The 24926-nt window shown below is 41.7% G+C and overlaps 1 protein-coding gene across 1 annotated transcript in view; it reads right to left on the bottom strand.

Moving 5' to 3' along the window:
* aldh7a1 (aldehyde dehydrogenase 7 family, member A1) overlaps positions 1–24926 on the bottom strand; it is a 125408-nt gene that overhangs the window by 9969 nt on the left and 90513 nt on the right. The window contains exons 11-13 of the mRNA XM_067398466.1: positions 24215–24309; positions 24007–24091; positions 23108–23214 (exon numbers count right to left, since the gene is read on the bottom strand). Coding sequence (XP_067254567.1) covers positions 23108–23214; positions 24007–24091; positions 24215–24309 — 287 coding nt within the window. The remainder of the gene's footprint in view (positions 1–23107; positions 23215–24006; positions 24092–24214; positions 24310–24926) is intronic.

Here is a 24926-nt window from a genome sequence, read left to right on the forward strand (position 1 = left end):
GCTGGGCAGTGTAGTTGTAACCATCTCTTTGCTCTGTATCAAAGAAAAAAAAATTTCTTTAAATATTGAGATAAGTGTGATTATTGTTGCACTTATTGTAAAGTGTTACCATAAAAATAAATAAGAGTTTTCTCTTAATCTTAAGCACAAACAATAAGGTTTCATTTGTTAACATTAGTTAATGCACTGTGAATTATCATGAACTAACAATGAATGACTATTTTTAATAATTAACAAACAAAGATGAATAAATACTGTAGCAAATATATTGCTCATTGTTAGTTGATGTTGGTTAATACATTAATATTAATAAATGAGACCTTATTGTAAAGTGTTAACATTTTTATTTATACTGTTTTTATTTCTATGATCAGTTTGTGGAAAGGAGTTCAGTTAGGAGGTCAAAAGTTGTAGAAGCTCATAAATCATGTACAGTAAGATCTGAAGAGACTGAAATCATACAGAAGAGAAGTCAGTCAGTTGCGTTAGTGGCAAAACCTTTTACGGTACTTGAGTATTGTTGTCTTTTACTGCATATGATAATTCATACTCAGAAAGTAGAACTGAAATGACATTCATTACAAGATGATTAGTTAAAACATTTCAAATATACCTGCAGAATATTTTTTGTAGTCATGTATTTCGCCATTGAGGATTTCTTAAAAATAGTGTGTAAAAATCTTGTCTCGTCTCGTGAACTCAATCTCGAGTCTCGTCGCGTGAGATACCTGTCTCGTCACACCCCTATTGCCTATACATAATGATCAGCGCTCAAATGTATGCATAAAGTTTGCCTCAGCGCCCCGGCAAACGTAATGATTATGGGTGTGTCATGAAAAAAACAGCATGGAGACTGTCTACACATTTTAATAATTTAATGATAATGTTTTCTGTGTTTTCGGCTGCAGAGAACTATCATCTCCAAAACTCTCAAAGTCAACGATGCCAACACATCTCTGCAGTAGTGAACGTGCCTATATGCAGGTTTCATATGGGTTACATAATATATTATTTTCCATTTGAATTATTTTGTTTAAAAGTAGACATTTCAAGCCTTCTATAGATATATTTCTCTTGTCTGTGACGCAAAAATATGCTGAGTTTTGTTCGTTTGCTCACAAGCTCAAATTCCGAGATGCTCAGAGACCGAGACGGCAGAAAGCGCATCCTGATTGTTTTCATTATTTTACAAAAGCACAATGTTTCGCTGTTATTGTGAGTTTACAGAAATAAAAGTAGACCCTTTACAGTTTGCATTACTCTTATCTGTAAGTAGACTATTAGGGGGCAGCCCTACCTATTATATTGCCTGAACAAAAGTGGCCTAACTGCACAATGTTGCTCTTGGGTAACAAACCAAAAAACAGTATATTCTTATGTAAATAAAAACAATACAAGTCTTTAAAAATTCTAACATAGCAATGACGCATATTTCAACAAAGTTATTTCATTTTAAACATGTAAAAAAGTGATATTTATCTTGACAATTGGTGACAATTTGGCCACCCACATCCTTATCCAATCTTTTTTCCCTCGTCTCAAGAAATATCTGAGTACACACGAAACCGATGTAGTATACATGTCAGATCAGTATGTGGTGCTGTAATTCTGCCACAGAGATACATTAAAAACGGAGAATAAGACTTGGAGCATGCACATAAAGCTTGCGTGCTGTATACAAACTTTAGTAAAGCTTAGAAATAAAGCTTTATTTTAGTAAAGCTAATAGGCTCGGTAGTTTCTGCGGCACGAACACAAGCATGTAGTCCGCTATTGTTGTTGTTGTTGCTGTTATGTGACGTAGCGGTGTCTGACTAGGGTCGAGATGACATCATTGTTTCACAAAATATACAGATTGGCTGTACACATGAAAATGCAAGGGTGTCGTTTTCAGATTTATCCACTCTAGGAGCCAGTTTCCAAAAATAGCGGTTTCAGGCTCCCAAAAAGACAGAAACGCTTATACGATACAAAATGTTTGCGTATACAGCTCAACGCATCTCCGTGTGGTGTGGATGGGCTCTGTGTCCCATGTGGCTTTGCTTTTTACTGAAAGGACTGCTCCTCTCCCAAACAAAAGGCCACACCCACTTCAGTCCCCCATTTCATTGAACAGACATGTCAGGTGATATATACACAGTGCACAACATAAATGAGTACACCGAATTCAGCAATTACTCTTTACTTAGAGGACATGTTAGGATTCTTTAGAGCAGTGGTTCCCAACCTGTGGGCCACAGCCCACTAGGGGGCCTCAGTGATCCTCCAAGTGGTCCACGAGATAAATTATAATTAATTTAAATATATTAATGTAATTCATTAATTTAATTATTAATACATTACATTTAATACATTAAATTAAATTAATTAAAAGTACATTTAAAACAAGGCACCACCTCTCTCTTATGTATTCTGTGATTGTTTCGGTTCAGCCCAGTCTGTTTCTCATCGTGCTGCTGTGAAATACAGGTTTTCTTTTTCCAACTGGGAGAGTTTGCGTTTTGAGCCACCGTTCTGTCTGTGTCGCAAAAAAGGTTTTGATGGATGACGATTGTAATGAAGGTAAAGACGATTACAGTCGCATACAGGAGTCGTACATAAGGCGTGCTCGAGTCTGCAATTATTGATGCGCAAACAGACTGTGCATGTGCACTCTCGACTCACTGATCGATATAACATAGTATTTCTGCATGAACACAGTTCAATATATTTGCGTAGTTAAAGTAATTAATGTACTGTAAGTGCTTTATAATGGAAATTTGCCAAACAAGCGTGTTTTGGAAAAGTTTGAGAGGATCAGTGGTGTTATATGTGTTATATGTCAATAATTTTGAATGGATCCGCATAGTTTTTAAATTCAGTCTTCTGTATCTCCCTGTGGTCTTATTTTGCATGGCAGGTTGACATGTGCTTATTTAAGTTACTGTATTACTGAGCAAAATAAGTACTTTTAAGTTGTAAAGAATGTCTGCAAAGTATGTTTGAAAAAAGAAAGAACACAATGTTTAAATCTATCTTGAGTTTCTTCTTTAAAGAAATAATAACATGGGATTGCCGTATTGATTCGGAGAGGAGGTGGGCCTTGGCATAAAAAAGGTTGGGAACCACTGCTTTAGAGATATAATGTTCCAGCAAGTCTGCATGATCAATTACCAAAGAAGCATGTCAAAATTATTCAGGAAAATAAGATTTCCTTATCAAAGTGATAAAAGTGTTGTGTTGTACACCCTCCTGAAAGTTACTAAATAAAACTAAATACATTTTTTCTGGTGTAACTTTAAGACAATTTCTGATCAACAGGTAAGCATGTTGAACCAAAACATTTAAAGAGAAGTAATTTGTTACTAAAGTAGTTATTTTTGTTTTGTTTTTACACACAAAAAGTATTCTTGTCACTTCATAACATTAAGGCTGAACCATAGTCAATTTGACTATTTTAACCATGTTTTTAACAACCTTTCTGGACGTCAAAAGTTGCAATGACGTTGCTGCCTATGTGTTGATCAGATACGGATCCCTTGGATTTCATCAAAAATATCTTAATTTGTTTTCCGAATGTCTTATGGGTGGGTGTGGAACGATATGAGGGTGAGTACTTAATGACAGAAATTTTTTTGGTGAACTAACCCTTTAAAGCTGCTGTCCGTAACTTTTTGTGTTCAAAATTTACAAAAATTATATAATGAGAATGTACAACATGAATCCCTTTTCCAAACCCTGTTTTTGTCTGACCCTGAATCATTATGGTACACTTATATTATAAGTTGTATATATTCAGACTATTTTAGACTGGTCTGGTAGGAATTGCTGTGGAGTAGCCGGAGCTACTTCTCTCTGTTTATGTCTATGACGAGTCACACAGTTTCTGTGTGATGAGTGGGTTTTTTGCTAGACAAAGAGCAGGAGAAATACCAAGCGAGTGTCTCAGAGCCAGCAAAAGCTAAGAAAAGAGTGACTGTTTATCTCACAGAGAAAGATGCAGCCTGCAGAAGTGACATGCATGGTTGTTGTCCACACTGGAACTACCCCACTGTAGCCAAAGCATCATAAAGTCAGTTAGCCATTTCCAAAGCCCATATTTACAAAATATAGACTTCTAGAAATCTATATTCTGGTCTCATGAGACCAAAGTCAATAATTTTGGATCCAACAGCATCCAAAATGTTATGGTGTTGCTAGAGTAGTGAGAAGAACCTGGTTTCCACAGTGAAGTTCAGTGGTAGTAAAGCTCTTATATAGGGATGTATGAGTGCTGGAGGTGTGAGGGAATTGTGCTTTATCAATGTTGTCATTAATTCACACACACCACTGTGTGATGTAATACAAAAACTTTTTCAAAATAACTCCCAAGGTGAAAAACCTTCTGTGGACTATATTATATATATATACACTACAGTTCAAAAGTTTGGGGTCAGTAAGATTTTTTAATGTTTTAAAAGAAGTATCTTCTGCTCACCAAGCCTGCATTTATTTGATTAAAAATGCAAACAAAAAAATTTGTGTATACATTTTTTTCAAAATTCTTCAATGAATAAAAAGTTCAAAAGAACAGCATTTATTTAAAATAGAATATTTTCTAACATTATAATTGTCTTTACTGTAACTTTTGATCAGTTTAACTCATCCTTGATGAATAAAAGTATTGATTAATTTTATTTCTGTACAATTAAAATCGCCACCCAAAAACAAGAAAAATCATCAGAACTACAATTCTGCAGGATGATTAACATCTTTAAGAAAAAGTATTCTTTCACTTCCATTTATAGGAGCATAAACATTAATAAAAAAAAAAACAGCCTTGAATTTTTCAAACTGAGCTCTTATGCATAATAATCTGCCAGAAACCACATATTTAACATCACATGAAATAGGCAAAAAATTCTTAGCAAAGAGAACAGCCACCCCTCCTCTGGTAGAGCTCATGTGAGCAAACATATTCGTTTGTTTGATAAGTTCAAACAACAATGCTCTTTTATGTATATCTCGGGCCCCATTCAATTTGAGAGCTCACCCTCATCACACTCATTATAAAAAAAATAGTATGAGGGGACACAAACCAAACAAAAGCATAGAAAAACACAGATTATGTGGTTTCAAAGCCATCCTCAGTTTCTTCAATCTATAGTTCCCTTTCGATACTTCACTCGTACTGCGTATGGGGAAAGGTCTCCTTTTTCCCTGTTACTGAAGCCTTTTTCAATAACGCAGTGTAACTGCATTGTCATTGGTTCACTCATAGACAAGTTGTTGAACAAATGACGGCGCGGCATAGCTGCGCGACCTATGGTGACAGAGCACGTGAATATTCCCGCAGAAATGGGCGGGGTTTAGGGCTATATAAGCGGGCGTTTCACCATAGGATTTCAGTTCTCTCTCCTTCAGCGACGACTTCACATCGCTCCTCGCTGATCTCCGGCTGAAGCCTTCGCCGCCTGGAAGAAGCTCGCCTGGAAAGAAGCTCTCGACTGCTGAGCTCGCCGAGGAAGAAGCGTCGGCGCCCTCGTCGACTGCCGCCTCGAGCGCCGTCTCGAGCCGCTCGCTTCCCGCTTCCCGCTTCCGGCCGCCTGCCAGCCCGTCTCCTGCCGCCATCCGGTGCGCCTAAAAGAGCGATTTTCCCGCGTTTTATTGCCGCTCTAAAAGAGCTTTCCAACAGCGGTTTTCCCTTCTCTAGCGGCCCTCGCCGCTTTAAAAGAGCCCCTCAAACGCCGTTTTCATGGCGTCGGCGTTGTTACAAATGCCGCACCACTCGTGTGGCACATGCAGAGCCCCTGCATGATGACGACGGACACGGTGAGTGAGTCGGCTGCCTGGGCAGACCCCATGCAGAGGCCGCGCTCACCGGGACCTTGTGTTCTCACTGTGAGAACATGAGTCTCGCCTCTCTGCGCTCGTGGATCGCCTTCTTCAGTGAAGGCGATCTCACCGATCACGCCCTCCCGTCTTCTTCCTCCTGCGAGCCGGCTAGGAAGAGACAGCGGGGCAGAACGACCCAGTGCACGGAGTTGGATGACATCACGCCGGCTTCCCCGCGTGCCTCACCCTCTCCCCCGAGAGAGCGGTCCCCCGTCCTGTTCTCCCGCCCTGAGCTGCGTCCCTCGGCAGACCTCATCTCTTTTGGCGGCTCTGAGGATGAGCCACTTGATGACTTCATGTCTCTCGCGGCCTCTGAAACCGAAGGTTGGGCCGGTGATTCTGACCCCGCCCGCCTTCCCTCGCTGGAGCCCATTGACTGCAAGCCGGGTATGGATGCCGAGCTGTTCCGCATCCTCTCAAAAGCAGTAGATGTTTTGGACCTCGAATGGGCTTTGCCAGAGGAGCCATCATGGAGCAGGCTCAATGAGTGGTTCCTGCCCGGTTCCTGCCAGGCCCCTCGTCAACGCGCCACACCGTTTTTCCCAGAGGTTCAGAACGAGCTGACGAAGTCGTGGCGCGCCCTATATTCTGCCCGCCTATGTACTACGCATTATTCAGCTCTCACCTCTGTGGATGGCTCTGAAGAGAAGGGTTACGAGCATCTACCGCCCCTGGACGAAGGAGCATATACGTCCGCGGGCCAGGCTGCCTCAACCTGCACGCCATGGCTATTTTCCAGGTGTTTCAAGCGAAGCTCCTCCGTTCTCTGGATGAGTCCGGCGTCGATGCACCTGCCTTCCGTGACCTCCGCAGCGCCACTGACTTAGCCCTGCGTGCCACAAAGGCCACAGCTCAGGCCATTGGACGATCCACGGCCAGCCTGGTCATGCTTGAGCGCCATTTGTGGTTCAACCTGACCGAGATTAAGGAGATAGACAAGACGGCCTATTTGGATGCCACAGTCTCTCCTTCTGGTCTCTTGGGGCCAGCAGTAGAGGGCTTTACGGAGCGTTTTACTGCAGCACAAAAGTAGTCTCAGGCTATGTGACACTTCCTGCCTAAACGCTCTAGCTCCACGTCTGCTTCCAGCCGCCCCAAGTCTGCGCCGGCTCAGCAGAACAAACCTGCCCCCTCTACCTCTCAGGCAGCACCACCGAAGGAACAGCGCCATCGTAAGCGCTCCTCCTCCCCGAGGCAACGTCAGGGACCCCCGCCTAAGATTACGCTGGACCCGACACCTCCAAAGCCTCCTGATGTTTCAGGAAGGAAGAGTATTGGGGCAAAGTCTCGCCACGGCCGGACCACCCCAAAAGCTCTTTCGTTCCACCCCCCCTCCGCCTCGTTCAGCTCCAGGCATGGGAGATATGTTCAGTGTTGTGCTAACTGGGCCCAGTGCTGTGTCCATGCAAAACGCTATTCTTATGGCGAACACTATGAATATTCTGCCTTCTCTAAGAAAGAGCGAAGTTCCTCTTCCACTCTCTCCGATGCACGGGCCCCCGATTGGCGGCCCGTCACCCGATACCATTCAACCCCTTGTCACGCGGGCCGAGCCCTGGTCGGCCATCCCCGGAGTGTCAAGCTGGGTTCTGGGAACCATAAGTCGAGGCTACTCGCTTCAGTTCGCCCGAAGGCCCCCGCGCTTCAGCGGGGTGCTTCAGACTTCAGTCAACACGGACGACGTTCATGTCCTCCGAGCCGAAGTCACGTCTCTTCTGAGGAAAGGAGCTATAGAAATAGTCTCCCCCTCAGAGAGCAATTTGGGGTTCTACTGCCGTTATTTTTCTAGTTCCCAAAAAAGATGGCGGTCTCAGACCCATCTTAGATCTCAGGCTCTTGAACCTCTCCCTCATGAGACGGAAGTTCAAGATGGTAACGCTGAAGCAGATCCTCGCGCAGGTTTGCCCCGGGGACTGGTTCTGCTCGCTGGACCTGAAAGATGCATACTTTCACATCCAGATAGCCCCCCATCACAGGCGATTCTTGAGATTCGCGTTCAAGGGTGTGGCTTACCAATATACGGTCCTTCCTTTCGGACTGTCTATAGCTCCTCGCACTTTTACCAAGTGCATGAACGCGGCGCTTTCCCCACTGAGACAGATGGGAATCCGGGTTCTCAATTACCTCGACGACTGGCTCATCCTAGCCCAGTCACGAGCCGAGCTGGAGCATCACAGATCCGTGTTACTCAGCCACTTAGAGTGCCTGGGTCTCAGGGTCAACTTTGCCAAGAGCTCACTGCTCCCCAGCCAGCGTATAACGTTCCTGGGTGCGGTTTTTGACTCAGTCCGTATGACAGCTCGCGGCATCGGTCAGGAACAGAGCCTATTTCCCTCTGAAGTTTTTCCAGAGGATGCTAGGGCTGATGGCTTCCGCCTCCCCGGTTCTGCAGCTCAGCCTTCTACGGATGCGGCCTCTGCAGTACTGGTTGAAGTTCCGGGTCCCTCCTCACGCCTGGCGGCATGGCCGCCTGCGTCTCAGGGTCAATCAGGCCTGTTTGGCAGCTCTGAAACCCTGGATGAACCCTGTATGGTTCAGCCAAGGGGTACCCCTACAGGCGGTGTCCAGAAGGACAGTGCTCTCAACGGATGCGTCCAACACAGGTTGGGGCGCTCTTTGCGAGGGCAGACCGGGCTTCGGCTCGTGGTCTCACGAGGAATGCCATCTGCACATCAACTGCCTCAAGATGTTGGCAGTGATTCGAGCCCTTCATGCGTTCCAGGCACACCTGACAGGGCGCCATGTCTTAGTCCAGTCAGACAGCATGACAGTGGTGTCATACATAAATCACCAGGGCGGTCTTTCGTCCAGCCGCTTATGCGCTCTGGCGAAGTATTCTGGAACAGGCATCACCGAGGTTTCAGTCCCTCAGGGCGACTCACATACCTGGGAGAACAAACTTGGGAGCAGACATGCTATCTCGGAGCAATGTCCCCTCAGACGAGTGGATGCTCCACCCCCAGACGGTTCTCATGATCTGGGAGTTCTTTGGAAAGGCAGAGGTAGACCTCTTCGCTTCAGAAGGCAACTCTCACTGCCCAATTTATTTCTCGAAGGAGGAAGATGCGCTGGCCCATGTCTGGCCCAGCACCCTCCTTTACGCTTTTCCCCCGATCGCTCTGATCCCACAGGCCATCAGACGAATCAGGGAAGACAAGCACAGAGATCCTCCTGGTGGCCCCGCTCTGGAGGAGCCAAGTTTGGTCCTCAGAACTGTTCAGGCTTTCCACAAAAGCTCCGTGGCCGATCCCCCTGAGACGGGACCTCCTCTCTCAGGCGAACAGGACGATTTGGCATCCCCAGCCAGAACTCTGGGCTCTGCACCTCTGGTCCCTTGACGGGAGCCTGTTAACCTCCCCGGGGACGTGTTGAATACCATTTCTCAGGCGAGAGCTCCGTCCACCAGACGCCTCTACGCCCAGAAATGGTCGGTCTTTGTTGACTGGTGTTCTACACGTAACATAGACCCAGTGGAGTCTGACGTATCTCCGATACGGTCTTTCATCCAGGAGCGTTTGGATCTGGGTCGCACCCCTTCAACGCTCAAAGTTTACGTAGCAGCCATTGCAGCGTTTCACGCTCCTATTGCTGGCCAGTCATTGGACAGGTTTTACGGTGCATTGAACGAGGGCAAGTTTCCTAACATGCGGAGGCACGCGCAAAGGATGCTCGTTTTATTCGGGTCCACGTATGTATGCGAGCAGACTTTCTCTGTAATGAACTTTAACAAGTCACACTACAGATCATGACTAACCGACACAAACCTGTCGTCCGTGTTGCGCATCTCAACGTCGAACACAACCCCAGATTTCGGTGACTTAGTAAAGAAAGTCGACCGTCTCAATTGTTCACACTGAGTTACAGAACACCAACAAAAAGCTCTTCATCTCAGTTGCATAGGCCGAAATACATTTTTCTAAAGTAGGCCTAGCCCTTGATTGATGATGTTATTTTTACAACATTGTTCAGTTTCATGTTGCCATGTTGTTCTTATGCATGTCCCGTAGATAGTGATGATACAGCTAAATCAAATTAAAATTTTGTGAGATGCATAGGCCTATATAGGCCCTTTATATCTTTCAAGCAAACATACATGTGATGAAGTTGATCTGCACTTAAATTGTGTTCTATTTTATAAAAGATTTTAACAAAATATGTGAAAGAAATTACAAAAAAATAATAATAATCACAACTGAAAACTGAATATGTTTTTCATTCAGTGATGAAGGTCTCCCTCTGATATATAGCCTCAATTAAATTTGATAATTCCAAGCCAGATTGCCTGAAGTCTGTATGTTAATGTAACTTGCACACATACATTTGCAGTTTTGTTAATAGCTTTCTATCTTGAAAAGCTACAACTGGTATGAATGGCAGTTGAACAATATGCAGGGTAGTGTAGGAAATGAATCCTTGAAAGTAAATCCAGTTATTGTAACCTTAGAGTAGCCTAGGTCAGACAGGCCTAGCAAAAATAAGTATCAGGCCTTGAAATAGGCTGTCAAAGTAACTGTAGAGTAGCCTTATACATATTTGCATTGCATTAATTTGTACCATTTAATCATGTAACTATGTTTAATTGCAATTGTCCAAAGTGTGGCCCTCCGTTTACTCTGCCAAAGTAACTGTGGCCCTCAGACTAAAACTATTGCCCACCCCTGCACTACTGGTTTCCCTAATTGGGCCCGGCTCAGAGTCTAGTAATTCATTCACTCTCTCAGGACATGCATGCCTAACATGCTCCCTTGACCACAGCTAAAACATGTCATAGTATCAAGATGATGCAAATATGACAAAGCCATCAACTCTGAATTTAAGTCATGTTCATTTCATCCATATCGCTCTTTAGGATCATATGTAACTGCCGTCTGAAACATACAACATGTTTAAGCAAAGGCGACTTACACCCCAGTGGAATCCTTTTCATCTGGGACAAAATGTTTCCATGTCTAGACAATTCATTAACCAAGAGCTCATCTTTAATGAAAGGTTGCACATTCGACAGCGTTATCTTTTTTGCCAGCTGTACCAGCGGCATTACTGGAGTAAAAGTGTCCTGAATTACTACTCCGCTCTGAACCACACGGTTTACCTTCTCAATCGTATCAAGGAAAATGACAACAGCACTGTTCATTCGTGAAGCCGACATAATACTGTAAAAACCAACAACTTCACCAACAGCCAGGCTACAGTCTTCCACAGAGCAGTTCATCACAGGCGCACGTTTTATCCAATGCCTTCGAGAAAGCTGCTGGTTGACACGGTTCCACAACCCCAAAGCCCCCTCCTTAAGCTTTCCTAGCTTTATTTTCAAACAAACGTATAAACAAAACTTTAAAGCAGAGACAGTAAATGAAAATAGAAAAAAAGAGCACACTCACTCGTACCGCAGCAGTCTCACTCGCACGCTGACTCCGCCCACTCACTCAAGAGAGAGAGTAGGGTGCATCACTGTTTGACCTGACACCTAGATGAACGGTTTGGGCTTTTATATCACTGCACTAGTCCATTAAGCGGTGTTAAGCGTTTTATATGTCCTGATGGCAGGGGAATCCTATGAAGTATGAGGGAAGCCCTAATATTACAACAGTGCTGCGATATAAAGTTAAGGAAACTACACAAAAGCGAGAAATATATGTCTACCTCAGATTTAACGTTTGATCTGTACACCAGCATCGGGCAATAGCATTATCTTGTTCACTGTAGAGAAAGCTGTAGCCTACACACGGAAAGTAACCATAAAGACATTAAATTAAACATAAATGCAGCTTTTGTGTCTTTATTAGCTTTTCTGCATTTATACTGTCCCTGATAATCATCACACATTCACTTACCACTTGCTCTATTTCTGTAAATCCGTTTTTATGAATGAATGATGACTTACTAGTGTTGCTTTGGTCTTTGTAAACAGCCGCTAGCGGCACCTGCTGGTGAAGAAGACTAACAGCAGATGGAGATCATGTATCGGTACTGCTTTTCCTGCAGTTCCCGGATGTGAAATGTTGAATTTTCTGCCGAATTTGAACCACTGAATTTGTGTAAGCGAATTTGTAAAGAAAAAATAAAATGGACTGAAAATTGCTAGTCGAATTTTATAGGTTGTATTTTCAAATAGGTTGTATTTTCAGAAGTGAAATCTGAAAGGTGAATGTGAATTATTGAATTTTTAATAATGAAAATGTGTGTGAAATATTTTTAATTGAAATATTCACAGCTTAAATATACGACCATGTTGAAATTCAGCCCATAAAAATGCAAGCCTTAAAAATACAGTGCATCAAAATGCAAGTACAGCTAATGTAATCCTTTTTTTTTTTCTCAATTAGTGCAATTCAACAAGCTTTTTGTTTCAAAAACATTTTGCATTAGTTTACTTCCATAAAATTTACACTGTTATACAAGCTGTACACTCACTACTTTACATTGTAGCAAAGTATCATTTCTTCAGTTTCGTCACATGAAAAGATATAATAAAATATTTATAAAAATGTGAGGGGTGTACTCCTGTGAGATACTGTAAATACTGGGAAATTTTAAATACTAGCTAATTTTTTTTTTTACATAGATTTACAAACGTTTGAATTATAAATTGTGTTCTGCAATCAACGTGCACACGCATATTTTCAAGTCATAAACACCATACCTGCAAACCTAACGTAGGTGAAAAATGTGTACGAACTAAATTGTTTTCTGGGGCATCATCCCCTAGTTCATTTTTATAGCTGACTAATGTGTTTTTGGACATTGAACAGCTTTTCTGAGGTAAATGTGATGGTAAATGTGACATTTTTACAAGCTGTTTTGTTGACGCCTTTCCGCGGTTGAAACTCTGATCGATTACATGTGGTATGAAACAGATTTCGGTAAGTTGTACTGTAATTGGCAAAATATTGAGCCAATAGTGCCACCTACAAAATTTCAATTAAGCGCCCTTTGCGCTACGTTTCACGTACAGGTATGGAATTCCGTAGACACATGCCTCAGCCCAATACCTATGTAGTGAACAACAGATGTGATGGCACCAGAGCTTCACAACAGACATTCTTTTGTCCCACTTTGATTAATCAAAAGAATGTGATCGGACCCTCAACGTCAAGTAAACGACTATTGTAATCTGGACTGCCAAAGGTGGAAGACAGGAAAGATGACATCAACGGCCCATCAACGGCCCATTGATGATAGGCTAATCTCATCATGAGTTGCCTTTGTTCACTTAGTTCAAGGTGCGAATGACCATGGACTCCTAGGGCTGCCAAACCGGTTCTGGCTAGAGCACAGCAAGAACAAAGAAATGCTCCGAAAGGAAGACATTTTCTAAACATACTGGCTTGAAATCACCAAAAATGGACAGGAATACTGTAAGGAACATGTCCTATGTGTCCTTGTACTCATCCAGGAAACTGTGCACACACAGTAGAAACCACACCTGGAATAAAAGCCAATGCAACTACACCCACTGAGACAGAAGTGTGATACCTCAACCAATTCACATCAAGTTTAGAGTTCAGAACACTGCCACAAGGACTTTGAGAAAGGTTTGAAAAAGAAATAAAGCATTTCCAAGGTCCTAAAGACATTGTCTTATTTAACTATTTTGGAACAATACAACAAGTTTCACAGGATGTAAGGTGGGCGTGTTAAAGGATGCACACCTGGAATGCTGTGACCCAATCACATCACCACATCTGGAAAAGTGGGGATTAGTAATCCCCTCCCCAATGGGAAGGAATAAAAGTTTTCCCAAGTGAACAGACCCTTGTTCTGAGTTTCTGACCTGACGAGGGAAGAACAACAGCACGACCAAGGTGAGACTCTTGCGAGTAAACCTTTCACCGCACGGATCAAGCAGCCAAAGTGCTTCTGCAGAGGACTTTGACTCCTGACCTGCATAACCCAAGTACCTCCAACCTACAGAAGATCCTACGGACTGACCACCATCTGACCTACAGTTCTCTGGATTACACAAAGACCTCCAGCACTCAGAGCAGCTCTGCAGCTGTTGGAAAGCAATCCAGTCTCCCACTGCACACGGAAGGATACCAGTGGACAACGTTTCCCATTCCCGGACTGATCACCCGACCAAATGAAACGTAAATATAAGCTAACCAAACCTTTTCCAAAAGCCTTGGCATTAGGTTGTTGCTAAATGAGATTGCTATTTGTGTAGAGACTGTTTGTCTAGGGTCAGCATACACAGATAGATACATTAGACACGTTATCTGTATTCAGAGTAAATGCTTATTTACTTATTTTCAATACAAGCATCCAGAAAGACCACAATTGACTCCCTCATGGACTGCTAATTACCCATTCATTGCTTCGTCCAATCCGTTGCTCATCTACTTGGCATTCAGTTTTGTAAACATCCATTTGTGTTGTAGTTTGTAGTTTCTGTTTGATTATTGATTCAATTTTCTTAGTAGTTTACTCATCTTTCCTTAGTAGTTTAGTCATTTTCCTTCGTAGTATTTAGTGAGTGTGATATTTTACTCTTGTATATCTTTTTGTTAATAAATTCATTTTATTGCAAACTGTGTCATTCTTGTCTTGATAATCAGAGGCTCTACAAGCTCGCCCGAATCTCACTAAATCCTTCAGATTGGTCAGATGATAAACTTCCTCCAATTTATAAAATATTAATTCAGTTAACAATCTTTTATGATTGTTCTTTATTGTCAAGGTGAGATTCCTGACTGGTGCCCCGAAATATTGGAAGGAATCATCTGACTCAATATTGATATTAATACAAAATATTAATATTAATATTAATATTTAAGACCAAAAATCACTACATTTGTGGTGCCCTCCTGTGAGACTAATCCAAAATCACTACATTTTTGGTGCCCCGTGTGAGGCGAGCTTAGATTGAAATGAGCCTTTTGTTTTGTCAATACAACTGAAAACACAGAAAGATAAGAAGAGTAAAGCTTTAAAAGGAAACCAAGTTTCAGATCAGCTTACCAGCTCCGACACCAGAATCTATTATCAGTTTGTGGTTCCCTCCAGACCCAAAGATCTGGTAATTTTTCCTGTATCAGGAACAGGTAGCATTGGCAGACTTTAACTCTTGAGTAGTGGCCATAGGGCATATGTACCTAGTAAGCCTATAATATTGCTTTATTGTTTCTTTGTGAAACTTGTCGGAAGAGGGCAAAACCCACCGACTACCTAAAAGCTAGCAATAACAAAAAATTTCCTTTGTCAGGAAAACATAGCCTCGGCAAACACTGTAACTTGTGAGCATTTGCCATATTGTTCCTAAGCATAGCATAGGGCGTATGTACCTAATAAGTCTATAATATTGCATTGTTGTTTCTTTGTGAAACCTGTCGGAAGAGGTCAACACCCACCGACGATTCAAAGCTAGCATCGTACCCTTTTTGCTTCTTTGTGTGACCTGTTGTAACAGGGGTTATCTATACTTTTAAAGGCAGCTGAGTGTAACATAGCATTAACCACGCCTGAACAGCTGGTAGTAGACCTTACCAGTGGCGTTAATCCAGGGTACGTAGAAACACTTCATGGTCTGTCTGACTATGATGAAATTAGCCAGAAAACAGAAGAGCTAGTATCTGAAACAGCAATCAAAGCCCCAAAGTGTGACAAGCTGATTAAACTGCTCTCTAGTTTAGCGTTAAACTGGGCTGCCCAGCTAGTGCAAGCTGTTGATAAAGTAAACATTGCCCGGGATCATATAAAAGATAGAGATTTGAGGATAGAGGACCTTAAGAGTGAGATTGCTGAGCTGCGTAAAGAAAATGACCGGCTAAGGGCTGAAGCTGATAGTCTGTCAGCAGAAAAAGAGGACTTGCGATGTATTGTCCATGATCAGGAAGCTGAAGCTAGAAAGCTACATGAAAAGTATCTAGAAGCTAAAAAAGAGCTCAGGGAACTTAAGGAAGGACACTCACGTCCCCCTTCTGTAGTAGACCACCAAGATGTGGATACTGCCACTCTGCAAAGAGAGCTGGCACAAACTCGGCAAGAATTATCTGCCAAGGCAGATGAGTTAAATGCTGTGAAAACAAGCAAAACTGAAGTAAAGGCAGAATTAAGAGCTGCATTGTCTGAAATTTCTAGTTTGAGATCTGACCTAGAAATGGAGAGAAGGCTTTATGCTGATACTCATGAACAAGCGGAAATGTTTAAGTGACAGCTACATGATTCCAAATGTGTCCAAGCCCAGCTTAGGGAAGAGTTAGGCAGAGAAATTGACAAGTTGAGAGACTTTCAACGCAGTAACAACAGAGCTACTGTTAGGGCCCTGGACTGGCCAAGCAAACCTGATGTTGCTGAGCGAAGATTTGAGGAAATAGGGAGAAGGTTGAAAGAATTGTATATAGAGGGAGATACCCGTTATGAGCTGCCCGAACCACAAAGTGTGCATTTCAGCCCTTTTGGTTCAATGGCCAGGGACCCCCTGTATGATAATCTAGCACGGGGACTGCGCTACCAGCAGAGTAGCGAACCCGTAATTACTGGCCGCCGAGTCACAGATGCTAGCCCTTATTTCCATGAAGCAGCGTTTGATTGTCCAGCCTGGGGAAGACCTGCTCACCTGTCTTATGAACCTCCAAGCTCATTGTTAGCTAGAGATAGCCAACTGCGTCAACTTAGGGAATTGGCACGAGACATTGAAGTGTTTAACCCTGATTCCCCTGGTAGCAACATAGAGTTATATCTTAAAGATGTTAACTATGCTCTGTCCTACATCCCAAAAGCCACTATGGCGGATAAGCTTCTCCTCCTGAGAAAGACAACCTCACGGTCTGTCCATGGCTTTATGGAACGTCAGAATCCTGCTGTTGCTGAAAACTATTATGAAATGTGAGAGCTGAATACACAATGTATCAGAATCCATCTGCCTCTCGTCTCTCTGCTTTGCAGATCAGACAAAACCGCTATGAAACACCAAGAGAATATTATGAGCGTTTACGTAGAGTATACTTTGCTGGCACTGACTCCCCTAGGGCGGAGGAAGATGTAATGTTTAAAAGCCTGTTTATAAGTAACCTGCATCCAGCCATCAAGAAACCCCTTTCACTTCTTGTTGATGTTGATCGCATGTCTGCAGCAGAGTTAAGACAGCTTGCCATGAGAAGGTGAGCACAGACAAAAGGGACAGAGAACCAGGTACCCACGTGTTTCAACTTAGAAATGTCAGTGAAGCTTCTCTTGTGTTAGAAGGATCAGAGCTCCCTCAGCCAAGAAGTGAGTTTACTGGTAGCCGTGGCTACTCTTCTCAGTCAAAGCCTAATGACTTCAAACAGGGTGTCAAAGGCCTTAAACCCTCACGTGACAGAGTATTCAAAAGCAGTAGACATGTACTGCATGGAGAAAGGCTCAGGAGACCTGGGGATAATCCCAAATGGTTTAGCCAGCAAAGCAAAGCAAGTGAAAGTGAAAAAGCAGAAAGGGATCAGGTGAACTTAGCAGAAATGCATCGTATGGTAGTTGAGGATCTGAAGGATCGAGAGTCCACAGAGAAATCCTCCAAGAAAGATAGGGACCCGCCAACAAAAGCATGACTAGACCAGGACTCCTCTCCACCTCCATCCAGCGTGTACCTCATTGGATGGGGGGAAGAGCCGGAAGGTAGGGGGGAAACCTTTCAGCAGGCTGTTAGACCTCAGTCAGCAGAAGCACCCCAAGAAAACTGGCCTCCCACACAGGTGCTGGTGAAAAGAGATGCATTCTCATGTACTCTGGAACAGTGCAATGCAGAGGTGTATTGTCCACAGGTGGTAGGTGACATCCAGGTTAACGACATGGATGTCAAGGATACTGTTGTTGTTTTTCTGTCAGAGAAGTCAGCCATTAACAAACAGTTGTACCAACTACTGCTCGAGCCACCTGGCATGACTCCTCTGATAGAAAAGAAACAGAAATTGTGGCTTACCAGTGGCCTTCTGGCATTCCCATTTAAGAGTGTTGGAATCTGCTCTGTCTCTCTCAAACTAGGTCGTAAACAATTCACCCATTGCATGCTTGAGGTACCTGACCCGGAGTATGCATCGGCTCTGATGTATTAATAAGGTTAGAAGCCCAGTTAGACACTGTCCACCAGATGTTGTTGTCCCATGCAGACATTGGTTTAAATGTGCTGTCCGGTGATGCTAGTCAGATGATGTCTAATCAAACCATTCTCCAAGCTTGTCAGTTGGTGAACAAATTTGATGTAGTGGTACCCGCACAGACAGCAGGTGTCCCAGTCAAATTGGTCTTCATAAAGGGCCAAGATCTGCAAAATGCTAAACTCGCAATTTCCCAGCCCTCTGTCCAACTCCGTGATATAGGTCTCTCAGTTAGGGGCAACACCCAACTTGAGATTAATAACTGCGCATCATATCTGTGTGTACATAATCTCACAAGATATGATATTCCCACTTACCCTCCTTTAGGGTACTTGATCAACAGATCTTTTCATGACTTTGAATTAACAGTTCCGGTCATAGGAGAGCTCCCAGATCTGCCAAGAAAAGGGGACATCTGTGAACAGGGGACATCTTACCAATTAAGATGATTACCATCATACCACATCCATCTTGGGATGGGGGGGACAGTGTGTAGACTTCAGGAGTGAGAGTGAAATGATGGTGTATGCTGTGGTGGCTCAAGAGCCACACACTGCACCAAATTGTGAACTATCTCATGTACAAATGGCCACTGCATTGATACTAGAATGTTTGCTTTCTAGAGAAGTAAGTCCTGCTTTGGACAGCTTGGTAGAGAACAGGATCCCTCCGTACTTAGTACCCGTGGAACTGGTGGAGAGAATCTTGAGACAGGCTACAATGGGAACCACCCAAATGCAACAAGCACACTTGGCCTATGATTTGGGTAGCGCCATGTCAATCCATGTAGACCCAGAAGCTGGTGAAACTGGTTTCCGGTTAAACCTTCTAATTTTTGATGTTAGGAACATACAACATGTAGGCCATTCCCCTAATTATCTCCATCACTACACACAACATAGACTAAACAGCAGCATGCCCTTGCTAACGCTGCTATGCAGTCCTTTAGAATTCCCCACTGTGTAGATTAGCTCCTCTTTTGATTCTTTATTTTAGAGTAGTCTTTAGATTTCAGTTTCTTTTACCTGATATAATTCTTGTCAGTCCTACCATAGGTGGATTAGAGCTACCTTTATAGTTATCAAGTCCTATAGTAGCTATTACAAAGTTTTACCGAAATGCCAATGGTCAAAGGATTAGGTGTGGTATGTTGTTTCGCTAATTGTTCCACTTTAGTACACCTGACGGATCAACGACTTCGGCCTCGACCCGCCAGGGTAGGGGGGAATGTAGTGAACAACAGATGTGATGGCACCAGAGCTTCACAACAGACATTCTTTTGTCCCACTTTGATTAATCAAAAGAATGTGATCGGACCCTCAACGTCAAGTAAACGACTATTGTAATCTGGACTGCCAAAGGTGGAAGACAGGAAAGATGACATCAACGGCCCATTGATGATAGGCTAATCTCATCACGAGTTGCCTTTGTTCACTTAGTTCAAGGTGCAAATTACTTGTTTATTTATTCATTTATTTAATCATTTACTTAATTTTATTATCACAGGATATGATGCGCACAGTTTGTGAATCAATGTCCATCATTTTGCAAGCAACTGGTGCCACACTGCAATATATATATATATATATAAAATATTTCCATTTTAAACCATGAAGGTGAGCTAGTGGATATCACACAATGAATGTGCAAAATTTGTGTGAGAGTTATGCGGGTTAAGAAGTCTCAAATGCCAGTCAATTATTCACTTACAGAAACTAAAAGCAAAAACTGGCCGAGATTTTAGCACACTGCATTAACGGCGCATATTCTCTTAGAGACAATGAGAGATAAATCTAATTTATTTTCTTAATATTTCTCTTGTGGCCCATAGTGAGAAAAAAATGAGTATTTTTTGTGAATCGAGAAGAATTTTGTGTTAAACAAGTTGTTTTTTTAAATGAGGAGTATGCGATCTACTAAAAAAAATTGTGTCACTAGATGGCGGGCCAGAACATAGTCAAAGGATAATTTAAGAAATTAGCTGAAAAATGCAACTAGAATTAACTGTGAAAGACTGTTACAGTGTCTTTTGTAACTGGTATTGAGTTGTTACTCCATGTTAAATCCTGTAGTAGGACAGTCATTAACAAGAAGCCATATTTGTGTGGCGGTGTCTGGGTTTTACACTGGATAAATTAATAAAGCAGAGTAGTGACATGTAACCTGGCAAGTATCTTCATTCACCGCAAGTTGGTGAACACAGACCATATTACTAAAACACACATATGTGGGAGATGCAAAATGGATAAAAATAACATGAATAAGCCCATTAATGGCATGTTTGAGTCATGCTCTTAACGAACTATGTTTTATTTCCTCTTTCCATATTGTGAGTAATAAATGTGTAACATTTTAATTTGCTTGTTACACAATGGAGCCTAACTTATTGTAATAATTATTTGACGTAGCCTACTTTAGCACTATTTCTTGGCATCCTCACATACTAAACTGCATTTTTTTTTATTGTTTGTGTGCTGGAGGTACGCTATTACATCGTGTGTAGAGTGATGTCAACATTTAAGCTAGCTGGTGAGAGAAAATGGCACTATCAAAGAGTCTAAGAGGAAAGTTGTCAGCGAAAATAGGGCATACAAAGAAGAATGGAAAGAACTATGCATTCATCCTACCTAGCTTTTTGTGAATGCAAAGCCAGTGCGTCTTATCTGTAACGAAGTTGTCGCTGTTTTCAAAGAATATATTCAAAGTGGCGCAACGCGATGCTACAAAAGATAATAGAACACATTATAATGATATTGTCTACACTGTATGCGGCGCGGAGCGGTGCGAGAACACATTCCCGACAGTAAACGGATTCCCTGCTCTACTTCTGACATAGTCCAAGTGCTTTGCAACGGCCAGTTTGTTGCGTTCAGTGTAGACAGCTTTTAGCTGTTACGGCGCGCCGCACCTGCAAGCGCACGTGCAAGTGAATTAAGGAAAAGTCTTGAAAAGTCCACTAGATTTAGATTGTCCACACGGAAAATGAAGTATACCCGGGCCTTAACCTCTCCAAATTGTAGAGGAGCTGACAGCTCACATCATATTAAACCCTATGGATTAAGAATGGGATGACATTAAAGTTCATGTGCACATAAAGGCAGGCGTTCCAAAACTTTTGGCAATATAGTATATGTAGAGATTTCAATTTAATTTAAATTAACTGGGCGGCCCTAGACCTAAGAAAAATATACAATTGAAAAATAATTAATGTAATTTTCTCAATCGCTTTGGCACATTTTTAGAAACAGTCCTAAATCTCTAAACTGTAGGTACAAATGTCATCACTGTTTGCTTGAACATCAGAAATCTCTTGCATGTCTGCAAAATGTAGCAACTCACCCAAAACATTTAATTCATGCTTCAAAACCTAGTTCTTGTGCCCATAAATTAGCCAATGCCACCAAAATAAAAAGTGTTCGTCATTGTGTGAGCCACACTGGTCAAAATGTTTAGATGTATTTTCCTACTTATTTTGTTGACACTGACTGCTTTCTATACTATACCAGAATGTCAGTTTTGTCTACCAGAATGCTCATGTGTATCACACTGAGATTTTTAGATACAGATTCAGACAATAGGTAAAAATTTACTGGAAAAAGTCAATACTGTAGTACACAAAGAAAATGAACATTTGTATTTATGCAGTGCATTTATTTTTGTATAAATGTGTTACATCTAAACTGAAAATTCACAGTTTCTTATTTATTTTTACACACTCTATTATGTTTTCCACTAACATCAACACCACATATTCTTTTTATACCACACATTATGTCTTCCTATTTCTCTTCCACAACAAGCAACTGAGGATTTTCAGTTTACATATATTTCTACAAAAATAAATGTACTGTATAAATACAAATGTATTTATACAGTACTGCTGCTGCTGTTTAGGGTTGTAACATTCCTCCATGTTCAAAAATGGTAGTGATTGTGCTGGGCAAACTCCATATATGTGGTTCCAAACTTGATTAGTAAGATTGTGATTCCTATTACATTACAATGGCATGCCAATTTAGCAGACATTACAAACATTCCATGTCAAATTATTTATGGAATATACACGCATGTCTGACAGATTTTGATAGCAAAATGGATCATTTTGCATGCAGTGGCTCACACGTTGAAAGAATCTTTAGAAGTTGTGAAGAGTTTGACTTCACTGAGATTTCATTGAGAATCAACTCATCAGTTTTGATCAACAAGCCATGTGCAAATTGTAGACCAGGGATGGACAACTCCGGTCCTGGAGGGCCAGTGTCCTGCAGAGTTTATCTCCATCCCTGATAAAAACTCACTTGCCTATAACTTTCTACTAATCCTAAAGACCTTGATTAGCTGGTTCAGGTGTGTTTGATTAGGGTTGGAGCTAAACTCTGCTGGATACTGGCCCTCCAGGACCGGAGTTGTCCATCCCTGTTGTAGATAATTGTACTTTGTTTTGCATAAAAACACATGCAATTTGCATAAATCAATATGAAATTCAAATCTGATGTGAACAAGAAACTAACTGTTCAAACATCTGAACTTATTGTTTTGAGGGGGAAAAAAAGTCTCAATCGAGAATTGAGCCAAAGTGATTGTGAAAAAATGTAATACTTCTTAAATGGTCTTACTTTACAGCAAACTGATTATCCTTTATCAAACTGCAGATTTCCTGTGATTGTCATTTATTACACATACATCTTTTAAAAACACACAGGATTATAGGGTTATGCTCAGGGCACCTATTATGCACCTTTTTACAAGATGTAAAATAAGTGTCTGATGTCCCTAGAGTCTGTATGTGCATTTTTAGCTCAAAATATTCCACAGATCATTTTTATAGCATATTAAAATTGCCCTTTTGGGGGTGAGCAAAAACACACAGTTTTTGTGTGTGTCCCTTTAAATGCAAATATGAACTAAATGCAAACTTTTAAATGCAAACTTTTGTTTGAAACATGATATTGCCTTCCTGGTGCCCTTCAAGAATGCAAAAATACAGCTGGAATGTAATGCTAAAAAACATGGTCCTATAAAAGGCCTAAAATGTAAACTGAATATCATTAAAGGGCTTTAAAAAAAAAAAGGCATCCTAATCACTGACCTAGAAGGAACATCATATCAACACATAGCACAGTAACTGTCAGAAGACACCCTGTTCTGGTGTAATAATGATAGTGAATGAAATGTGTTACCTTTCCCCCACACACAAGAGTGCCACCCTGCTGCTTTGCTTGCTCTATGGCTGCAAGATACTGTTGAACAGCCTGTTTGCTGTGCAGAGGTCCATAAAGAGTGTTTGCTGTTACCAAATGCAGACGAATTAGTGCATAGTTGCATTTTATACAGACGTAAAACACATTGGGTCTCATTCACTACACGTGCATACTAGGGATGGGCATTTTTCAATAAAAATGTATTTAAATATTAAAAATGCACACATGAAATAGGCTAGAATTCTCTGTGGTGTGCCATCATAACATACAGTACAGAACATTCTTAAACACTTGCCATATAATGGTTATGTTTTTATGGTTTCAGAGGTCATTTTCTTATTGAGAAATAAAAGCATATCCACATGCTTAGGTGAAGGTGTGTTAACAATAACACTGGCTGAAGAGAAAACACACTCCTGGCACCGATGCTGCAGAGACACGTATAATGGTTTGCTAGGCAAACAAGTTTGTTGAAGCATTTTGTATTTTCTGTCTACCAATGAATCGATCCTCATCTGGCAGAATTCATAACTACATCCAGGGCTGACACCTTTCATCTCAGGTAGACTCTCTGTAATCTTGACTTTAGAACTGGCTCAGCCTACTGGCATAATAAACAAATTATTAAACTTGTTTTGAGGATTGCACACTTGTCATTGTTCGAGGATCTTGCTGCGCATGGGGTCACTCATTTAGAATACTCCAAATTATTTATTATTGATTTTTTAATATCAAAACGAAGTTAAGAACAAATTCAAGCATGTACGCACATGTAGTGAATTAGGTGGAATTTCTGGGGGAAAGTTCTCCTGTGCATATAACTATGAATAATACATGCAGTTATTAGCGAATGAGACATTATTCTCTACTGAACTTACGGTCCCAGGGGTCACCGATGCGGATCTGCTGGTAAGCTTTAATGATTCTCTCCACAACCTGGTCATGTACACTTTCATGCAGCATCTAATTCAGCAGGACAACAGATGAATAACAGACAGATAAAGGTAAAAAAGGAGAAACTAGTTAAAGAAAAAAAAGGAGAAACTTTGGTTAAACTAGTGCTTATCTTTAGTACACTATACTAACCAGTCGTCTGGTAGTAGTGCATCGCTGGCCAGCCGTTCCCACAGAGGCAAAGACAGCAGATGGCACAACCAGATTAAGATCAGCATCGTCAAACACTGGGACAAAAACATTATGCAATGACTTTGTGGACTACATAAACATGAAAAGACTTCCTTGAATGAATAAATGTGATGTGATTCCTTACAGACACAACCTCAGACTAGGGTGACCACCTGGTTGCTCTGTTTTCGGGGCAATGCAGGACACGGGGAGAGAGATAAATTCTCTACTATTGCTCTCTACTACAGATGCAACTGATTCAATAATCTTTGTTAACTGTGATTAGCTCTGTGACTGGCCATCAGTTTGCCCAGGTTTAAGTGATACAATGTAATTTATTATTTAATTGATTATGTGTAATTTATTATTACACACTTATTATTCTTAATATTTTTGACTTGCCTACTTTGACAACGTTGTATGAGAACTGAACTGAGCTGGTCGATGACATCACCGTTTTCTCCAAAGCTGTATAGATAAATTAACTAAATTGATAACTGATGATTTTTACAACAGAAATGAATCAATATTGAACTTACTTAAAGGTCCACTGAAGTGCCTTGGAACGCACAGCTTTATTCACTGTGTTGACGAATTTTCCAATGAAACAGGAAGACAGGGGGGGATATATCTAGAAGCTCCTCCCTTTTTTTCAAAGAAGTCCTGGCTAGTG

Source organism: Chanodichthys erythropterus, chromosome 10, assembly GCF_024489055.1.
Source record: "Chanodichthys erythropterus isolate Z2021 chromosome 10, ASM2448905v1, whole genome shotgun sequence".
Lineage (NCBI taxonomy): Eukaryota > Metazoa > Chordata > Actinopteri > Cypriniformes > Xenocyprididae > Chanodichthys > Chanodichthys erythropterus.